At 37.5% G+C, this 19,921-nt stretch overlaps 1 protein-coding gene across 1 annotated transcript in view; it reads right to left on the bottom strand.

Annotated features, from left to right (window-relative positions):
• LOC136866729 (talin rod domain-containing protein 1-like) overlaps positions 1-19,921 on the bottom strand; it is a 125,367-nt gene that overhangs the window by 65,133 nt on the left and 40,313 nt on the right. The window contains exon 3 of the mRNA XM_067143839.2: positions 17,866-18,019. Coding sequence (XP_066999940.2) covers positions 17,866-18,019 — 154 coding nt within the window. The remainder of the gene's footprint in view (positions 1-17,865; positions 18,020-19,921) is intronic.

Raw genomic sequence — 19,921 nt, 5'->3', positions numbered from 1 at the left:
CAGTTCCTATACATCCCCAAAAATGTTAGTACCTGTTCCTGTTGGTACCAACTTGGTTAATTACCACCTTTCCCTTACCCTGTTCCTTGCCTTCTACTTTTCTTAACATGTGCCTTAATCTAATTCCTGGATAACACTGGATAGAGTTGTTATACTGTATAGAGTAAAAAAATTAGTTGCAGGATTGTGAGCATCTGCACACCAAGTCCTCAACATCATTGTGAGATGAAGAACAGATAGTGTTATGATGGTAAACAGAATGAAAAGTCAGGTTGTACATTTACCAATAGGAAAAGTTCACTCAGTTTTAATTACTATGTTGATGGAGTAAAATGGGAACTTCATGTGAATACTTAGATGTTAATATAAGTATAAATCTTTGTTGGGGTAATCACATTAATGAGGTGTTAAATAAAGGTTACAGATCTCTTCATATGGATACCGTACCGGTATGAGGGTATTTAGAGGTTGTAGTAAGGGCATAAAGGCGAGGGTGTATAATTCACTGGTAAGGCCCCAATTTGAGTATAGTTTCAGTGTATGAGACCCTCAGCAGGATTACCTGAGAACTGAAAGAGATCTAAAGGAAAGCAAGAAGATTTGTTGTGCATGATTTCTGACAAAAGAATAGAGTTATGTAAATGTTGAAAACCTTATGTTGCAAAGACTTGGGAGTAAGGAGACAAGATGCTGGACACTAAGTGAAATGTTTCAAGGTGTCAGTGGAGAAATGGCATGGAATGACATTGGTAGGCAAATAAGCTTGAATGAAGATCCTAATATGAAGATAAAGTTGGAATTCATGGGGACAAATTGGGGCAAATATTCATTTATACGTCAATCTCCGATCATGCATGTAAGTAAACAAGAGATGATTGGGAGCCAGGTCTGTGCGTTGTGCAATTGTGCAACATCCCCTCCACAACCTCTGACACTGTCAGCTCCAGTATGCCAGTAATAGACAAGCTACTGGCATTTGAACATGGCCGTTAAGATTGATACTCCTGCCAATTGCGAGTTGTGAAGTGCGATACTTTTTGCAAGCAAAAGGATGTAGCTCTGCTGAAATCCATCACAGAATGAGTGTAGTCTATGGTGAAAACTGTATGAGTGGTGATAGTGTACAGGAATGGTGTCAAAAATTTAAGGAAGGGTGAACAGACATCCATGACTGAAGTGGGCAAGGGCACTAGTCTGTTGCTGCCATACCCATGGTTGAGCGTGTTGATGAGTTTGTCTGCAAAAAATGGAGATTTATGATCAGTGAACTTCCTACAGCAATCCCAGATGCTTCAAGGTCTTCTGTGTACACAGTTGTGACTCAACACTTGGTATACCTGAAACATTGTTCACATTGGGTCCCAACAATGTAGACTGAAGATCACAAAACTCAGCGAATGACATCAGCCGTAATGTTTCTCATGTGTTACCATAGTCAAGGGGAAGAGCTTTTAAAGTCTATCGTTACTTGCAATGAAACTTGGGTCCTGTGTGACACTCCAGAAACCAAAGAACAGTCTAAAGCTGTGGATACATCCTTCTTCTCCAAACAAGCCGAAAAATTTAAAACTGACACTAAACAACAGGAAAGCAACGGCTACCACTTTTTGGGACCATAAATGTCTCTTGTTTGTGGACTTTATGGAGCATGGGACAACAGTAACAAAGGAAGTTTATTGTGAAACTTTATGTTGCCTCTGCAGAGCAATGGAAAACAAACAAAAGGGCATGCTCTCAACTGGCGTGGTTTTGATCCATAATAATGCTCAACGCACTGTGCCGAAATGACGAAAGACCTCCTCAAACAATTCGGTGGGAAGTTTTCGACCATCCATTGTATAGTCCAGACCTCGCACCTAGTGATTTTCACCTCTTTTGAGAATTGAAGGCATGGTTGGGTGGACAACGCTTCACCACCAATGAAGAACTTCAGGAGGCTGTCCAGATGCACCTTACCTCACTGGTGGTAGACTTCTTTGCAGAGGGCATAGGAAAGCTGGTGTCATGATATGACAAATGCTTTTGGTGATTATGCAGAAAAATAAGTACGAAATTACTAATCTTTTAGTAATAAAATCATTTTGTTATGTCACTCTGTCCTTTTTTATAGCCTATCGGATGTTGAAAAAAAAAAAAAAAAAAAAAAAAAAACAGCCCTCATAGGAAAAGGAATCAGTTACTGGAATAATTTACCAAGGGAGATGTTTGATAAATTTCCAACTTCTTTGAAATTATTTAAGGAAAGACTAGACAAGCAATATTGATGAGGGAATCTGCCATCTGCGTGACAGCCCTTAACATGTTCACTGCTACTGACGCTTTAAAGTGTCAAGGTGATATATGCTGCAATGTCGCTGCTGCTTTAAAGTGTCCAGAGCCCTATGTTTCTAAAGCTACATAGAAACATGCCAGCTTTGCAATTGATGCTTGTGGTTTTGCCGGCACTGCAGGAAGGTCACCTTTAGAACAATTTGCCGTGCGTGGTTCCATTGTTGAGCAATTAGGTGATAATCAGTATTGCTTCAAAATGGAGAAGAACAGGTCAGAGCCCAGCCCATTTCCTCCTAAGAAGAAGAAGAAGAAGAAGAAGAAGAAGAAGAAGAAGAAGAAGAAGAAGTATGAGATACAATTTTATGCTAATGAAGATTTAATTAAAATGTTAGAAGTTTCTGACAGCAAATCTGATATATTGTCAGGCAGTGAGGATGATGAATGGAGGAATTCTGATAGTGAAAGTGACAACAGTGCGCTGAATGAAGATGACAGCATTTGTGAAAATGTGCAGTCAACATCCACAAATGAAGAGGAAATTAATTGGGTAGGTGATCCAATAGGAATGACTTGTTTCCCGTTTACTAAGAAGGAAAGCATTCTTATTTGCCCGGAAGGTAACCAGCCTATTGACTACTTCCGCCTTTTATTAGGAGCTGTATTTCTCCAAGAAGTCGTAGATAAAACTAATTACAAAGCCATACAGATATTTCTGGGTACAGAAACTAAAGACAAATTGCGAATCTGTCAGTGGGAAGACGCAACTTTAGAAGAGCTACTGGTATTTTTGGGTGTGTTTCTCCACATGGGTAACATGAAAATGAATAGGTTACAGGATTATTGGAAGAAATATGTTTTATTTCATAATAAAGGCATTTCAGTGAATCTGAGTTGCAATAGTTTCTTCTGATATTGTGTGCTCTTCATTTTTCAAGAAATCCTGGTGAAGGTGAACCAAAACCAAGTGACTGCTTGTACAAAATACAGTTAAACCTGCTTTATACGTAACTCTGTTCTAAGTAATTCGTAATTGTACGTAATTTCCTTTAGGTCCCGGCAAAATATAATTTAAAAGCGTGTTAATTAAATCTTATTTATACGTAATCCGTTTATACGTAATTCGCTGTTATACGTATTAAGTGCCAGTGAAATGTAACTGAGTTTTGTGTAATTGTAATGAGCACGTGCTTTATTAAAAGAAACTACTGTATTTACAAAGTTCCCTCTTTGTTGGCGTAGGCGGAAATAGAGCGATCAGGTTTCGGTGCTCAAACAGAACAGAGAGTTTCGCCGAGTGACATTGTTGACCCTTACTTACTGGCAGCTTAACAAAGATGAGCCCCCTTTCCTCTTCCTCTACCTTCGTCGTTTTTAACACGCCACCAAAGATTAAGGTACATTGTAAGCAAAATGGGCAGTTTCGGTGCGTAAACAAAAGAAAATACAGTAAATTTATTTGAATATGAGAATTTCTTTCTTGGGAACAACGGAGAATAAAATGTCCACGATGCCAGTATCTGATGTTTACTGTTGAACAGTAGTTGCTTTTGATTAGCCATGGAGAACAGAAAAGGGAAAAGTTATACGAAAAGTGGACGCTAATCCACACAAAACGAAAACTGAAATCGCTTCAGACTTAGGCATTGCTTATACCACGTTATGTACAGTCATCAGTAAAAGAAACGCTATTTTGGATGAGTTCTTAAAACTGGGTTCAAAATCAGCAAAGCGCAGCTGTCAGCAAGAAGGATGGTACGTAGATTTGGAGAAAGCACTTTTCACATGGTTCCAGCAAAAGCGGGCTGCAGCTCTACCAATTAGTGCAGAGGCGATAGATTTAGCTAAAATTATGAGTATCACTGCTGCTTTCAAAGCTTCATCGGGATGGTTGCGAGGATTTAAATATCGTCATGGAATTACAGGGAGAACAATTTGCAGTGACTCAAAATCTGCAGACGACGTCACGGTGCAACACTGGAAAGAGGAGGTTCTGCCGGGTATCGTAAGCGATTATCAGCCTCCAAACATCTACAGCTGTGATGAGACCGGCCTATTCTACAATCTCCTTCCTAATAAGACATTAGCTGAAAAAGGTGACTCATGCCACTGAGGGAAGAAAAATAAAATTCGTGTAACAGTACTTCTCGCCACCAATGCAGGTGGATCTGACAAACTTCCTCCACTTGTGATAAGAAAATCGAAGAATCCGAGGTGTTTTAAGGGTGCGAAAACAAAACCTAAGGAAGTTGAATCCAATGGAACAGTGGTTGAAAAAACTGGACATTAAAATGAAAAAGAAACAGAAGAAGATCCTTCATTTTATGGATCGATGTGCAGTACATCCACCTCAAATCGTTCTGGAGAATATCCAAATGGAATTTTTCCCTCCTAACTGTACCAGTGTTATACAACCGCTTGATTTGGGCATTATTGCAAATTTCAAAGTGCATTATAGAAAAATGCTGGTTCAACATTTAATAACACTGAGTGATGCAGGAAATGAACCTCTCTCCATTAATTTGCTACAAGCCATGAACTTTATTTCGGCTGCCTGGAAGCAGGTGTCATCCTCCACAATCAGCAACCGTTCCTGCAAAACTGGTGTTCTACGAGAAGAGGCTGCCTCTAATTATGATGTGATTATGGGGATGAAGTTTTGTCTGGTAATGAGCTAACGGTGGGTGTATAAAAAATAGAATTCGATACTTTTGTGCATTTCGATGACAATCTGGCTGTATGTGGAGAACTACCGAGTGAAGAGATTATTGCTGATGTATGCCAACAACGCGGCGGTGATGGACCAGCTACAAGCGATAGTGACATTGGAGATGGAGATAATGTCTTGAATCTTGACCCCTGAACTGAGTGAAGTGTTAAAGTGCAATCGAAGTGTGTCGGCGTACCATCAGTGCGAAAAGTTGAAGTGAAAATGCTTTGAATGCATTACCAAGTTTGCTAAAGGAGGTTTATATTCTTAATGCAAGAAAAGTGAAACAAGCCAAACTATCTGATTTCTTTAAGGCTGGGCCAAGTTCAAAATAATATTTTCTGTCTTAATGTATTTATTATTTGCAAGGATTTACACATGTAGGTCTATTCCATTGGTTTTTCAGTAAATATGTGATGTATTGCATAAGTCTGATTTCTAAGTAATTCTGAGTTACAAGTAGTTCTTTCTCTTCCCCTTGATATACGTATAAGTCAGGTTCAACTGTAAGACCAGTGATCACATATTTCAACAACAGGAGTGTACTATCCAGATGAACGCATGGTTCTTTGGAGAGGTCGTTCGTCATTTTGTCAATACATCCAGAACAAGTGGCATAAATATAGAGTGAAATTAAACATGCTGACAACACCGAGAGTATTCACCCAGAAAGTTGCGATCTATACTGGTTTGTTAGATGATTGTGGTGATAAAGGTCATGCACAGAAGGTAGTTACCCATTTATTAACAGATAAATAAATGTTGGTCACCTCATTTTATGTACAACTATTACAACAGTTTTGATTTGGCTAAGAAACTCTTGGATGAAGGAACACATTGTACTGGAATGCTAAAGTTGGATGGAAGAAATTCACCTAAGGAAGTGAAAGTTGAAAAACTGATAAAAGGGCAGACAATTGCTAGATATGCTAATTGAGTTATGATAGGCAAGTGGAAAGACAAATGAGATGTTTCATCTCAACGGAGTATGAGAATAGACTTGTGGAAGCGGAAAACAGACAGAAAGAAACAGTAAAAAAGCCCTTGCTGGATGTTAGTTACAACAAATTCATGCCAGGAGTAGACAAACAAGATCTGATGATATCCTATTATCCATCCCAAAGGAAAACAGTTTGTTGGCCTAAGAAACATTTCGTACACTTTGTTGAAATGATTTTACTGAATTCACATTACTTGTTCATTAAATACTCTGGTGGCACTATGCCACTTTATGATTTCAGACTGAATGCCATCAAGCAGCTGTTACCTTCAATGAGTGAAAAGAACTGCCCGTCATGTGATGTGCCACAGCAGCATGTTCTTGTAAAGCAAACCAACACCAGGGAAGAAACAGATTATGAGGAAGAGATGTACACTCTGTGCTCAAGAAGGAAGACGAACAGACACAATTTACGAATGCCTGACATGTCCACATCAACCAGAATACTGTCTACGGTGCAGTGTCATCTGTCACAAATAGATGTACAATCAAAGCTCTCAGCACTTGTGCCATTCGTAAACATTATGTGGACATAATTAGCATGTTTGTGTTTCTATAATTTATATTATTTGTTTAAAAATTTGGTTAACAATAAAACTGGATTTCATCACAATGTGGGACAAACAGATGTTTATTTACAATAATGTGCTCTCTGATCCATCATGTTATGCATCATTATACAAATAATTAGTACAAAAGGAAAGTATTGCTTGGCAAAACATGGCCTGAAGTGCCACTGATGCTTTAAAGCGTCAAAAATAAATATGTTTTTATGTGTAATATTTACTTTTTTAACTCGATGGAAACATTCTTGATAAAATTTAATGCCATTTATTAGGATTAACTGATACTGCTAAAACAGCTCCTGAGAAAGATATTTTAGAAAATGGTGGCCGTGAATGTGTTGATGCAGATCAATGTTGACTGACTGACTGACTGACTGACTAACTAAATTTCTTTAAATGTAAAGAGAGGTTATCAGGAAGCAGGCTAATGTGTGCACATTTGGAACAGTATTCAATTCATTTCGGAACATTTACAGGTGGGATGCAGTGCCTCATAAAGTCTAAAAGACTTACTCTTGTCCTGGCATCTAGATTCTTTGGGAGAACTTTGTGTCATACTTAACCAACACCTCGTCAAAAGATATCTCAAGCTAATGGGGAGAAGAGGTATATTCAACATGAAGAGGTCTACAAGTTTGCTTGGAATGGAGGGGCAAGACGATTTAGTAGGACTCCTGTTCAACATTTCAATGCCTTTCAACATTGATCTGTCTGTGTGGTTTGATACATATCTTAATTAACCTTATGAGATTAATATTGAAGATAAACCTATATATAAGCCTGTAATCCTTTACACAATGAAGAAATATATCTTCAAGACTTTCAGTATAGGTTACAGTATTACTTTAAGTGTTGCTTTTTTGTGTACTATAAGATTTAACCAGCACCTTACTCAACCATTTAATTAATGCCTTTCAGTTTTTATCTAGAAAATCAATATCTGTTCTGAAATGTGACTTCATCTTACAGGAGGCCAATAATCTAGATGTTATAAACTCACTCACTCACTCACTCACTCTGTAGGCTTCTGAGGGACGTGAAGTTCCCGTGCTGATCTTACAATCTTCTTCCAACCCTTTCGATCTCGAGCCCACTCTTCCCAGTTATCAGTTTGGAGGTTCCGGCATACCTTGTTGATCTCCTTCTTCCAGGTGCTTTGGGGTCTTCCTGAAGGTCTTTTTCTATTAAGAGATCCCTTATATAGATCTACTGGTGCTCTGTTCTCCTGCATCCTCAGTACATGTCCCGCCCAGCACAGTCTGTTGGATTCTATCACACCCATTATAGTGTGTTGTTGAGAGAGGGTGTAAATCTCATAATTAGATCTTTTCTGCCAGCTTTGAGAGATAGGATTGAACCAAGGGCCAAATCATTTTCTATAAACTTTATTCTCGTAGACTTGCAACTGCTGCTGCTCTTTCTTGGTTATACTCCATGTCTCGGAACCATGCAGAAGTACTGGTCGAAAGATTGTATTGTAGATAATCAATTTTGCATTCCTTGTTAAAAAGGAGCCTAATATGGGGCTCATAGAGTAAAATGTTTTTTTTGCATTCTTAATTCTAGCTTGGTGTTCCTGTTGATTTCGTTTTTGCTCATTGATTAATACACCAAGGAATTTAAACTCCTCTACTCTGTTAAAAATATATTTCCCAATCTTCAAAGGCAATCTGTCAACCACCTCCTGATTCGTTCTCTGTACAACCATGTAATGTGTCTTTTTATCATTTGGCCATAAGCCAATTTTTGCTGCCATTTCCTCTAGTTCCACAAATAACTTCCTAATTTTTAATTCATTGCAGCCAATAAGAACAAAATCATCCGCTTATGCAAGGACTTTATGTTGTCTCCCCAATATGATGCCAGCTGGTACAAGAGCTAATTTCCTGGTAATCTTTTCCAAGAAGATAGTGCATCCCCTTGACTCAGAGCAGTTTTATTCTGGAAGGAACTTGATTTTCTGCCCGTTAAGCAAAACACAGCTAACATTACCATCCATGCACAGTTTGCTGTGCATGTTAATTAATTTTATGGGAAAGTCAAACTCCATCTTGATGTTCCACAGCCCTTCTCTATTGATTGAATTATATGCCTTGAAGAAATCTATAAAGAGATAATGAACCGACTCCTTATATTCCCACACCTTATTATTAATAGTCTTAATTGCAAATGTTTTCTGTAGTGGATGTGTTACTACGAAAACCATTCTGATAGTCCTCAATAACATTTTCAGCAAATGATTTTAAACGCTATAAAAGAATAAAAGACAGAATTTTTTAGGCCATGTTTACAAGAGATACAATGATAATTTTGAAGTTCTTCCTTATCCCCTCCTTTATGAACTGGGACAATAAGTGATTCCTGCCATTCTTTTGGAATAACTTCATCGTGCCATATCCTTAAAATGATCTTATATTTATTTATGTAACCTTTCTCCACCATATTTAATAAGCTCAGCAGGAATGTTGTCACTAGAAGCTTTATTGTTTTTTAAATGTATAAATTTATAACTATTAGTATAATATACCTTTTCATAATATGATGGCTCTGGTATTTGTTCTTCTGTTGGAGAACTAAATGGTTTATCAATACAGGTTTCTGGATAAGCACAATTCACCAAGGAATCTAAATATTGCTTACAGTAATTTAATAATTTGTCCTGATCAGCAATTAACTTTCCAGACTTATCTCTCATAATACTCGATCTTGGTTGAAATCCTTTTTTAATTGTGTTGACAGTTCCATACATCTTGCGGATGTTTCTGTTTCTGTAGTCACCTTGGATTGATTCTATTTGTTGTCTCAGGTAGACAACGAATTAATTTACAGCATTCTTTCTGTTCTTCTCTGCATAGTTCCTCATCATCTACATTCTTATTACTCTGCAGCCACTTATTACACCATATTACCACTTCATTAAATGGATCTTGACTTGACTCATCAAACCATTTCTTTTTCTTACTAACACATTTTGTTCTGCTACTGTTGTCGTGATTTGTTTCACGTTATTCCATATTCATTCACAAACTTTGTCATTTGTTTCATCAATGTCTTGTATAGAATATTTTCCCAGAATATCAGCATCTGTTTGTAATTTCCACATTATACTTTAATCTTTCATCCTCCTGCTTCAGTTTCTCAGTGTCAACTTTGCATCTTTCCTCAGTCTGTGACTTACAAGAGGTTTTTAATTTAATTTTAACAGAAGCAATTATCATATTGTGATCAGATCCTATCTCAGCTCCTCTGTAAGGTCTGATATGTTATGGAGCTTCTATGCCTGTTATCAATTAGTACATGATCTATCTGATTGGCAGTCTTACCATCACACGAATACCATGTTTCCTTATGCATTTGTTTATGTGGGTAGGTGGTACTCCGCACATTCATATTTGTGGATGTAATGAAATTGATTAGTCTAATGGCATTATCATTGCTTTTGTCATGCAGACTTTCCCTTCCTATTGTTGACACAAAAATTTCTCCCTTTCCAACTTTTGCATTGAAATTACCCAGAGTAATTTTGACATCATGTTTGGGTAATTTATTCCACAGTTCTAACAAATCCTCATAAAAGGAATCTTTAACATGATCATCCTTGTAATTTGTGGGGGCATGGCGGTTCACCAGTGATATCTTCAACCATTTAGAATGTACCCTCAAATAGCATAGTCTTTCATTCACATGTTCAAAGGACAGCACTGACGATACTAGTGAATTTTAGACATAAAATGCAGTACCAAATTTCTGGGGTACAGTTTCTTAACCATTCTAAAAAAGTGTATACTTCTCCATATCCTCTATACCATTACCTAATAATCTAGTCTCTTGAATTGCAGCAATTCCCACTCTGTACTTCTCCAACTGTTGACTGAGGATTTTGAAGGATCCAGGTTTATACAGGGTTCTTACATTCCAAGTTCCTATTCGTAAAGCTGATTTCCATTGCAGGGTCATCATATTTTGATATCCATTCTTATTCATGCAAGGCAAATGTGAGATATTTGTAACAATCTTTTTTTATGCAATAGAGCCATTAATCCTATGTGCAACCCCTAACCTGGAGGGCCAGAGACTTTTCTGTCAGGGTTACCATACTTTAGCCAAGTAGTCCCAGTTTTAAGGCGCCAGGCCCCCCTTCTATTAGAATAGGATTTGCTGGTTATAATGGATAGCAGGTGGTCCGTCAACCAAATATATCTTGAGTTTTAGCAGGTACACTTAATCGACATGGATGCACCCCCGAAGGTTCGCAACCAGCCGATGCTTGGGATACCCATGCAGGTATTTAATGGAGTGGTTTCCCGTCCCCTTCCACATCCTATGCTGTTGGCCTTCTAGTGGCTCTTCTGTCTTTAGGATCAGTTTCTTACTCCAAGGGCAAGAGAGTGCCCTTCCTTCTACCCGCTCATCCGCCCTCTTAGGAGGCCGTTGGCATTTGGTAGAAGGTGGTCTCCTTATACCGTGAGATACTCAGGCCCTGCATTCATTAGCCGCCTGTTTATTGTATATATACAACTGTTGCCGCCTCTCTACCATGAAGAGGTGAATGTCAGTAACTCACTGTTATTCAAACTGGGACCAAAAGACATTTTCCAGTTTCTCTAGTTCTTTAGAGAGAAATCTACATGTTATGTTCCTTTAAAGAACAATAATCACCATCATAATCATTATCACCCTTCAGGATGACCACCCAAATTGAAGAAATTCGGGATCCTTGTGGTCATTCATGCTTTGTGAACTGATGTCTTTTGAAAAATATAATATATTGCCTTGAAAACTATGGTTTAGCCTTTGGTGACTAGCTGTTACCTGAAATACATTCTCTCTTTCCTTGCAGCAGGCTTAATCAATCCTGGCATACAAATATCTGGGTATGGGAATAATTCTTCTTCAAAAGTCTCAAGGCAGCAGCCAAAATATATAAAATATCTTAACACCTCTTCAGTCTGAGCATTCATATGTGAATCTTGTGTTGTAAGCTTTTCACTCTCGAAGACTGAGACTTGACTTATTTTAAAGGATCATGTTTGATTAACTGGTTGTAACATGCACAACATCGTTTTATAATTTCTTGCCTTGAGAAAACCATATCTTGGATCTTCATTGTTTATACTAACAAACTGCTAATTTCAGTAGCAGCTGCTGAGGGGGACTGGCAGAGGGGCACTACTTTTCCACAAATTTACGTTCTTACTAAACACACACAATAAACAAATGCATACATGGATACACATCATACAATGTTCAATACTTGATCATTACTCACCTACTTCACTGTTCACCTACTTCACTGTCATCTTCATTTAAAGAGAAAATGTGCAATGAAATGTTGGTGTCCATTCAAAGAAGGTGGCAATCCAGACTCTTACCTCACCCAAGTATATTGAACTGTTTAAATGTACAGTAACTACTGACACTTAAGTATCTTGAACTATTTAATTGTACCTACTGTCACTGAAGTCTATCTGAAATATGTTCACAGCGCTATATACATTATTGAACTACCATTGGATGGCTGGGTAATTACTGAACTGACTGTAAGGCCTACTTCTGAATCTACAGGACGAATGAAGTACAGTCTACTCACCCTGGCCATTCAAATGAAGAATACGGTAGGGCCTGTGAATTGTTCGACGATGGCAGTGTTATTCCTTTATTTAAACACGAATTCCATTCTTCTATGTCATAAATCCACAAACTTAGAAATGGCTTTATCGTCATCATTGTAAATGAGGTCTTTCGCAATAGAAATCATTGCCAGAGCAGACAGTCATTCTTTGGTCATTGTGTTGCGTAGAAATGTCTTAATACGAGCCAGTGTCGAAAAACAGTGCTCTGCTTCGGCTGTGGACATGGGAAGCTTTAGCGTTTCTTTGAATGATTATTTTCTAAAATAAAAACGAGGAGTGGTAGAGCTCCTTTGACTTGCTTGAAATCTGTCCGTTTATGAATTACTTCTGTCTTTAGCTTTTCTTTCTGCAACATTGGATAATGTAACACAGTAGAATTTAATACATTTTTATGGGAAGTTTATAGAGAATTTTTCAAATGAATCAGAGTACAGTAGTGTTGCAGCTTCAATATGCCCAGTAAATGCAAACCTATCATGCACCTGGTTCATTACAACTTCACAGACTTCTTTCGCTGCAGTGGTCCTTGTGTCACTTACTCTGCATCTTTTATCAGAATTATTGTAGTCCGTGAGACCACATGCAATTGTGTCTATTTCTGCACGTTCATTTTGTGAAGTCAGAAATAGCTTTTTTCTTTGGACTGAATCTGTTTTGCGTTTTTGTAGCTGATTGTACAGTATGTCAGCATGCGGCATTAATTTGTGAAAAACAGACAACCAGAACATGAATATGGTATCCTCAAGAGCATGGCGCAGTCTGCTGGCTTCATTTACGCTAACAGACTTTTTACCTTCTTCTATTCTATGAAAGCATTCAATAAGTTTCTCTCCATTCTCGTAAACTACATTCCCCGTACAAATATTGTAGTTGTCCGAGGGAGTCTAGTCTTCATTATTTCATTCAAGAGGTCACTTCTGTGAGACAAGTTGGAAAAAAAGTGTTGGGATTGCAGACAGATTACAGCAAAATAATTTGACTTGGGGATTGTACAAACAAGCCTTCTGCATTGTCAAATTTAGTTGGTATCCATAGCAATGAATGAAATGTACATTAAGGTAGTGTACTTTCAATTTCATCTCTAAAATTCTCTAAATCCTGGAATTTTCAAAGGTCTCATTAATTTTAGAGCTGAAATAGATGTTGGTATGAAAGAACACCTGGTCAAAGCTTCTGTATTTAAAGGTACGACAAAGAATTTTCTGTCTTATTATGGCCACAGAGTGCCACTTCAAATATGCCACAGAATTTTATGCCCTGCATAATTCTGCGTAATAAGTGCCTATGTTTCCTAACCTGATCATTGTGTTTGTAAATGGATTGGCGATAAGCAGAATCCAGTTGAGTCACTATATTAACTTTCCCAAGCACATCTAATTCCATGCATGAATTGATATGTTGGGAGCAACTATCGTGCTTTTTAATTTTTTCTTTCAAGTGTTTGAGATCTGTTATTCCGGTTTTTGTCCACATCAGGTTATGTCCAAATAACATGCACGGAAAACAGAAAAAAACATTCCTTGAATCACAGCCACACAAACACTCATATTCTATATACACTCCTGGCTGGAATCTACGTTGATGTTCGTGCCCTTTATATTGTCCAACTTGTTCTAGTTGTAAATGAGGTGTTGGTCGACCGAGAGTCTTTATTTCTGTCATTTCCGTTAGAGACAGTTGAGAAAAAGGTCTACTTAAAATTCATTGTACGTAGCCAACAGGTTAATCATACCTTTGTGATATACCTTATGCAACTCTTCATAGGGATTCTGTATATCCTCACACAACACATGACAGATTTACTTTTAATGACACCACACTAAATATTACGAGATAGGAGCACGTTTATCAGACCGCAGATGACAGACCTGAAACACGAATATGAAACGGATGTTTTACTCGGCACATTAAGCCTTCGCGTATTTTTAAAAATGTAAATTATAAGTACAGTACTCATTAAAAAAATATGTAGTAAAAGGAATAAAGAAGAGCAGAATGTAATTCATGCTAAAAATGCAGCCTTCATAGTATAAGAGCTGAGGCCAATGCTTGACTGCCTCATAGCTCTTCAAATAGGGAAATGTGCCTGATGAACTTCTGCTTAGTATTCGGGAGATAGTGGGTTTGAACCCCACTGTCGGCAGCCCTAAAGATGGTTTTCCGTGGTTTCCCGTTTTCAAACCAGGCAAATGCTGGGGCTGTAACTTAATTAAGGCCACGGCCACTTCCTTGCTTCCTTCCCAGTCCTAGCTCCTTCCCGTCCCATCGTCGCCATAAGACCTATCTGTGTCGGTGCGACGTAAAGCCAATAGTAAAGAAAAAAAAAAACTTCTGCTTTAGAAATGAATACACCAGCAACAAATATTATATCACACTTTTCTTCCAGGACTCATGTGAAATACTACCAGGTGCACGACTTTCACCTGGTAATACCAATATAAATGGTCCGTTATTGGACATTATAAATTTTCCAGCTAACTCATTCTTGGTTGCCAGCGTTTCGCCCTCGTGTGCTAGGGCGGGCTCATCAGTTGGTACCTAGCACACCTACCAATACGCTGGCTAGTGCATACCATGGAGGCCACTGCGTAGGCCAACTGGAGCCACCGGCAGTGCCAATGCACTAAGAGACTTTGTCTCATCAGCAAAAATTGATGCCTGCTTGGCCATCAGATGATATAGATGTTGATTCCCATGGGAATCAACATCTATATCATTTCACTTGGTAGCCACAAATAACCACTAAAAATATTACATTCAATAAATTACGAGAAGAAGGATGCAGATCTTTCCTATCCCTAATAAACTGAAGACATAGGCTTAAATGAAATAGCAGTTTATGCTGTCTGCCTTGTGGGTTGACTATGGTAAATTAGACTTCTTACCACCTTTCTCTTACTTGCACATATATCTATGCTATTTGCTATAGATAAAAGACCAAATCACCTCCTAAATCATCTGGTTAGTCAAGATTTCACAGCATTTTTGCTCATACAAGGAACATACTCAAGTGCAAGATCGTAAGTGCATTGTTTAGTAAGGACCATTCAAAAGTGTCGGTAGTAAATAAAATATTAACTACGGTACTAATTATTCACCATGTGCGTAGGAGAATGACAGAAAATGGATGAGCTGGAGGTACATTATATACCTTCTATTGAATGTATTTGGTACACCTCCCCCAAATGGGCATCATATACATTCAAAAAATGTCCAAATTACTGAAAAATTACATGCTACGGTGATCACAAAAGTTTGTGTGAGCAAGATTGAAGATAAACTCCTTGGAAGTTGTAAAATGTTCAGGATGATTAGCTAGGTATCCACTCTTAAGGAACAGTATAACCTGGTGATGAGGCTCATAGCTGGAGACAATAATGTGCTGTTGCCTGACTCCTAGTCTGCATAAAAAAACTGTACCATTTTAGAACAAACCATCCCTCCTGGAAAGTGTTTACATTGAAATTCCATACCAGCTACAACCATTGGACAAATTTAGCTTGTGCATGTTTATTTCTTCCATGCCTATGAAACATGTTATTGTAGCATCCACAGCTATGCCCATAAAGGATAGCCAGTTTCACAATGAACTGCATAACAGACTAATTCATATTCCTTGCATTTCATCAGTTCACATTACCACTGTGATTTGATTGTGTATTCTACTAGAGAAGATACCTTGCTAATCATCCTGAATATTTTACAACTCCCAAGATCACCTTTGATATTGCTGGCACTAACTTTTGTGATCACAATGGTATGTTAGTTTTCATTTGCTGCTCCTTCTGCAAGTTAAAGGTTTCTTTTGAACATTTTGTGAACATCCATGATGTCTATTTAGTGAAGTGTATCAAAAACCTCTGTACCTCCCATACATTCATTTACTGCAGTTATCCTATGCACATGATGAGTCATTAGCAGCTAGCCTAATATTTTGCTATCACCATTGTTAGTATGACACTTTCGAATGATCCTAGCTAGATATTGAATCTGCAATATCACATTTAAATAGGTTCCTTGTCAGCAGGGGTGGCTCGTGAGGTAGTGGGGGTATGTCATAGTACCACCAGTAAAATACAGAATATGAGATTATTTTCCTTTCAAGAACAGTTTATATTAGATTTAAATTTCAAGAAAATGTGTGCAGATCTTATTTCAACTTCATTTGAATGAGGCACAAACTAACATCTACTCTGCTGGTCTAGTGGTGCTTGTCTGTGAGCCAGACCTCAAGGGCACCGCTTCTGAACAGAAGACACTGTACAAAAGACTGTTTGGCTCAGTTTGGCTCGGGTTTAATATGTGTTGTTATGAGCTGAGAGTGGCTGCATGATGCAACACTTCAATTTCATCTGCTAGAGGGCAGCATGTACAAGTGCTAGTCAAAACTGCTTTACATTTCAATCACTAGGGATGCCACAATACAGCATATGGCAAGCACAACACCCAGCGTTACCAATATAGTGATTTTGTCTCTGTGTCTGATGACTACTACATCTTTTAACAAGATATTCTTTGTTCTTTTGTGTTAAAATAGACACAAAGCAACCCTTTTTTTTTAAACATTCATATTAATGACAGAAATAAATCTTTCTCAATTTGTAATGTAACAATCTGGGATTTTTTCAATGAATGTTGCTCTTTTTCATTAATGTAAGTTGGTGACACAGTTACATTTATCTACCAAAAAGCAAGAACAAAATATCAAAATTGCTAACCATTCTGGTGTTCATTCTGTGTGTTTATGAATAGCATCGTTAAAATATTTTTGTGTGTAATCATACAGGGTGCAGCAGATATCCCTTTCAAAAGTGTGTAAAGTAGCCTTGAAGCTAACGGTAAGGCATTTTGTACATTCCAGTTTAGCAGCTACTGACATTATGATCAAGTGCTTGTACATACACATATTTTGGCAGTAGCTATGGTTATATATTCCTATGTGAGGCAAGCATGTGTTGCTTTCAGTACTGTTCTTTTTATTAGTTCATTTGAATGTGTTTTGGAACAAACACTTTTGGTGAGTAGGCCATACATACAAAGGGGGGTATGTCTTCTTCAGTTTTTTCCTATAGAGGTTGTTAATTTGTTCAAGAAATTTCTTAAAAATGGAATTTATAGAAAAGTGCATGTGGATGAAAGTAAATATTTATATTACTTTCTCAATTTATAAATTTGTTTCAGTTGATACTTAATTAAAAGTATGGTCTTGTACAATAACACAGTTAAATAATGTGATTTCATGTAACTTATTGCAAAGGTAAATATGAACTGTATGTAGTTGCAGCTTTGAATAATTTACTTACACATTTTGAATTTTCTGGCACTATCTATAGAATAATCACCAGGTACCACTGCTTGTCAGTATACTGCATGACATCCAAAGTGAGCTTACTTTTCTTGAGAGTCTTGTGAGACATATCTTCAGCGAGACTTCAAGAAGTTCTTGAGACATGTGCTTCGTTTCCCATTCCTACATATATCTAACTATTGTACCAAACAATTTATTCATCTATTGGAGAATTACTTATTGCAGAAAAAACTGGTTGCTACCTGTTGATCAATTGATGTTAGATTGTCTGTAAAAATCTAAGCTAACTCTGATCTCTGTCTTTCTGACATACCTACGTAATTAGGCTATAGCTCTAACATTGTTTGAAGTAGTGAGATTCAAATTATTGTGCAGTATACCTCTCGTATGCCCGTATTATCTTCACCCACTAGAGCTGCCAGATCACGTAGAAGTACAGTGAGTCCACGGGTCCTCGATGCCACAGTTTCTCTGCAACGTCCTACACTCTCTCCAAATACTGACAGACTGGCCGTACGAACTGGTCTCGTATCACTGTAACATGAAAAGGAAGTTTTAAATTATGTAGAACATGTAATATATTTTTGGAATCAGGTGGGGGTGGTGGTGGTATTGTACTGGATCAGTACTCCAACTGCTAACAACAGACAATCAAGCTTTTTCAGCAATCCTTCCTTTCCCTCAGAAAGGTGAATTGTACTTCTTCCATATTTGGATTAGTGTTAGTTAATGGCCTTGTGTCCAAGCTCCATTGCATGCTGGCCTTTAGTCCAATGGATCCTAGGTTGGATTCCTGAGTCGATGGATGAATGCATGGATGGATTTATGAATGAATGGATGAATTAAATGCACTCGGCCTATAGCTACGAACCACTATCATCTACAGAGAGATTATCCCATTCAGAGTGAATGAATGGCACACACGCGTGCATGAAAAGCAAAGGAAACTCTTAGCTCCCAGTAACAAATAACCAGTAACTGCGGAGAGAGCCCTCATGATGGAATAAATAATTGTCTGAATGAATGAATTAATGAATGGGAGGGGGTTATGAATGATTGAATGAGTGAATGAATGTTCTCATCCTATAGCATAAGTTATGAATTTCATAATGGTCCATATTGACAATTAATCACTATCAAAGGGTAGGAAGGGTCAACCTATTCAATACTATTAGTTTGTATATTGTCTTATAACACTGGGACTAGTTTCGACCCCATATATATTGGGTCACCTTCAGCCATGCTCCAATTGGAAGACATAAGCACACACATAACCAATAATGATATAAACGCTGATATGACACAATTTATAGTCTTAATTAAGACCTTTTATATTCATCCTATAGCAACGGAACACCAGCTGCTGAGGAAGGAACATTCAATCTATTGGACCCCGACTCATTACATGCAATTTAACAATTAATTACATATGGAGTACTAACTACAATGACAATACAGTGATACTAATACTATATTAATTACTACTACTGACAGATTCTTAACTAACCTGTTCATAACTCAAACATCCATCAGTAATCTGCTCTACTTGCATTACAGGATCTTGCAACTTTCTTCTATATAAATTTCTAATTACAATTAATAACTTCTGAGATTTCTAGGGTTATCCCATTCTTTACTTATCATCCTAATAATTCTACAGCCATTTTCATCCTCGCTTAACATGTGTTGTTCTTTGCTATTCGTACTCCACTGTCGGCAGTCCTGAAGATGGTTTTCCGTGGTTAAGTTTTTGAGATACACTGGAGATATGTTCATTTTAAATTCACTCCCCTTTTCAGTTCCCCTTAAGTGGATTTTCCAAAAAAAAAATTATCTTTATTTCTTTACATTTACAGGAGATTCAAAATACCCATTTTCATGTCTGTAACATGTTATGTTTCTGAGATATACTCTAGACAAAGAATTTTTAAAAATTCACCCCCTTTGTCACTCCTGTTCATATCCCATTAATTGGAGTTTCCATAAACAAAAACATACGTGTTTCTTTATTTTTAAGGGAGATTCTAAATACCAATTTTCATATCTGTAACATCTTCAATTTTTGAGATATAGGTATCCTCATAAAAGGTATATAACCCCATTTTCACCTTTTTCATCCCTCTTAGAGGTTTTTATGCAAACAAAATTACAGGTTTCTTTATTTTTAAAGTAGATTCCGAATACCAAATTTTACGTCTGTAAACTTTTAAGTTGTTGAGATATAGGTATACTGATTTAAACAGTCCATCTCCCTTTTCACCCCCTTAGCGACGGAATATCCAGAAATCCTCTCTTAGTGAAGACCTAAACTCTGATGTAAATTGTAAATGTATCCCCAAAATTTCATTTCTTTATGTCTAGTAAGTAACTAGCAAGACACCCGCGCTTCGCTATGGTTTTTGAGATATAAGTATCGTCATAAAAATAATTTAACCC

The sequence above is a fragment of the Anabrus simplex genome, chromosome 3 (assembly GCF_040414725.1).
Source record: "Anabrus simplex isolate iqAnaSimp1 chromosome 3, ASM4041472v1, whole genome shotgun sequence".
NCBI classification, from domain to species: domain Eukaryota; kingdom Metazoa; phylum Arthropoda; class Insecta; order Orthoptera; family Tettigoniidae; genus Anabrus; species Anabrus simplex.
The sequence above is the reverse complement of the archived record's forward strand: the minus strand, read 5'-3'. Positions and strand labels throughout refer to the sequence as shown.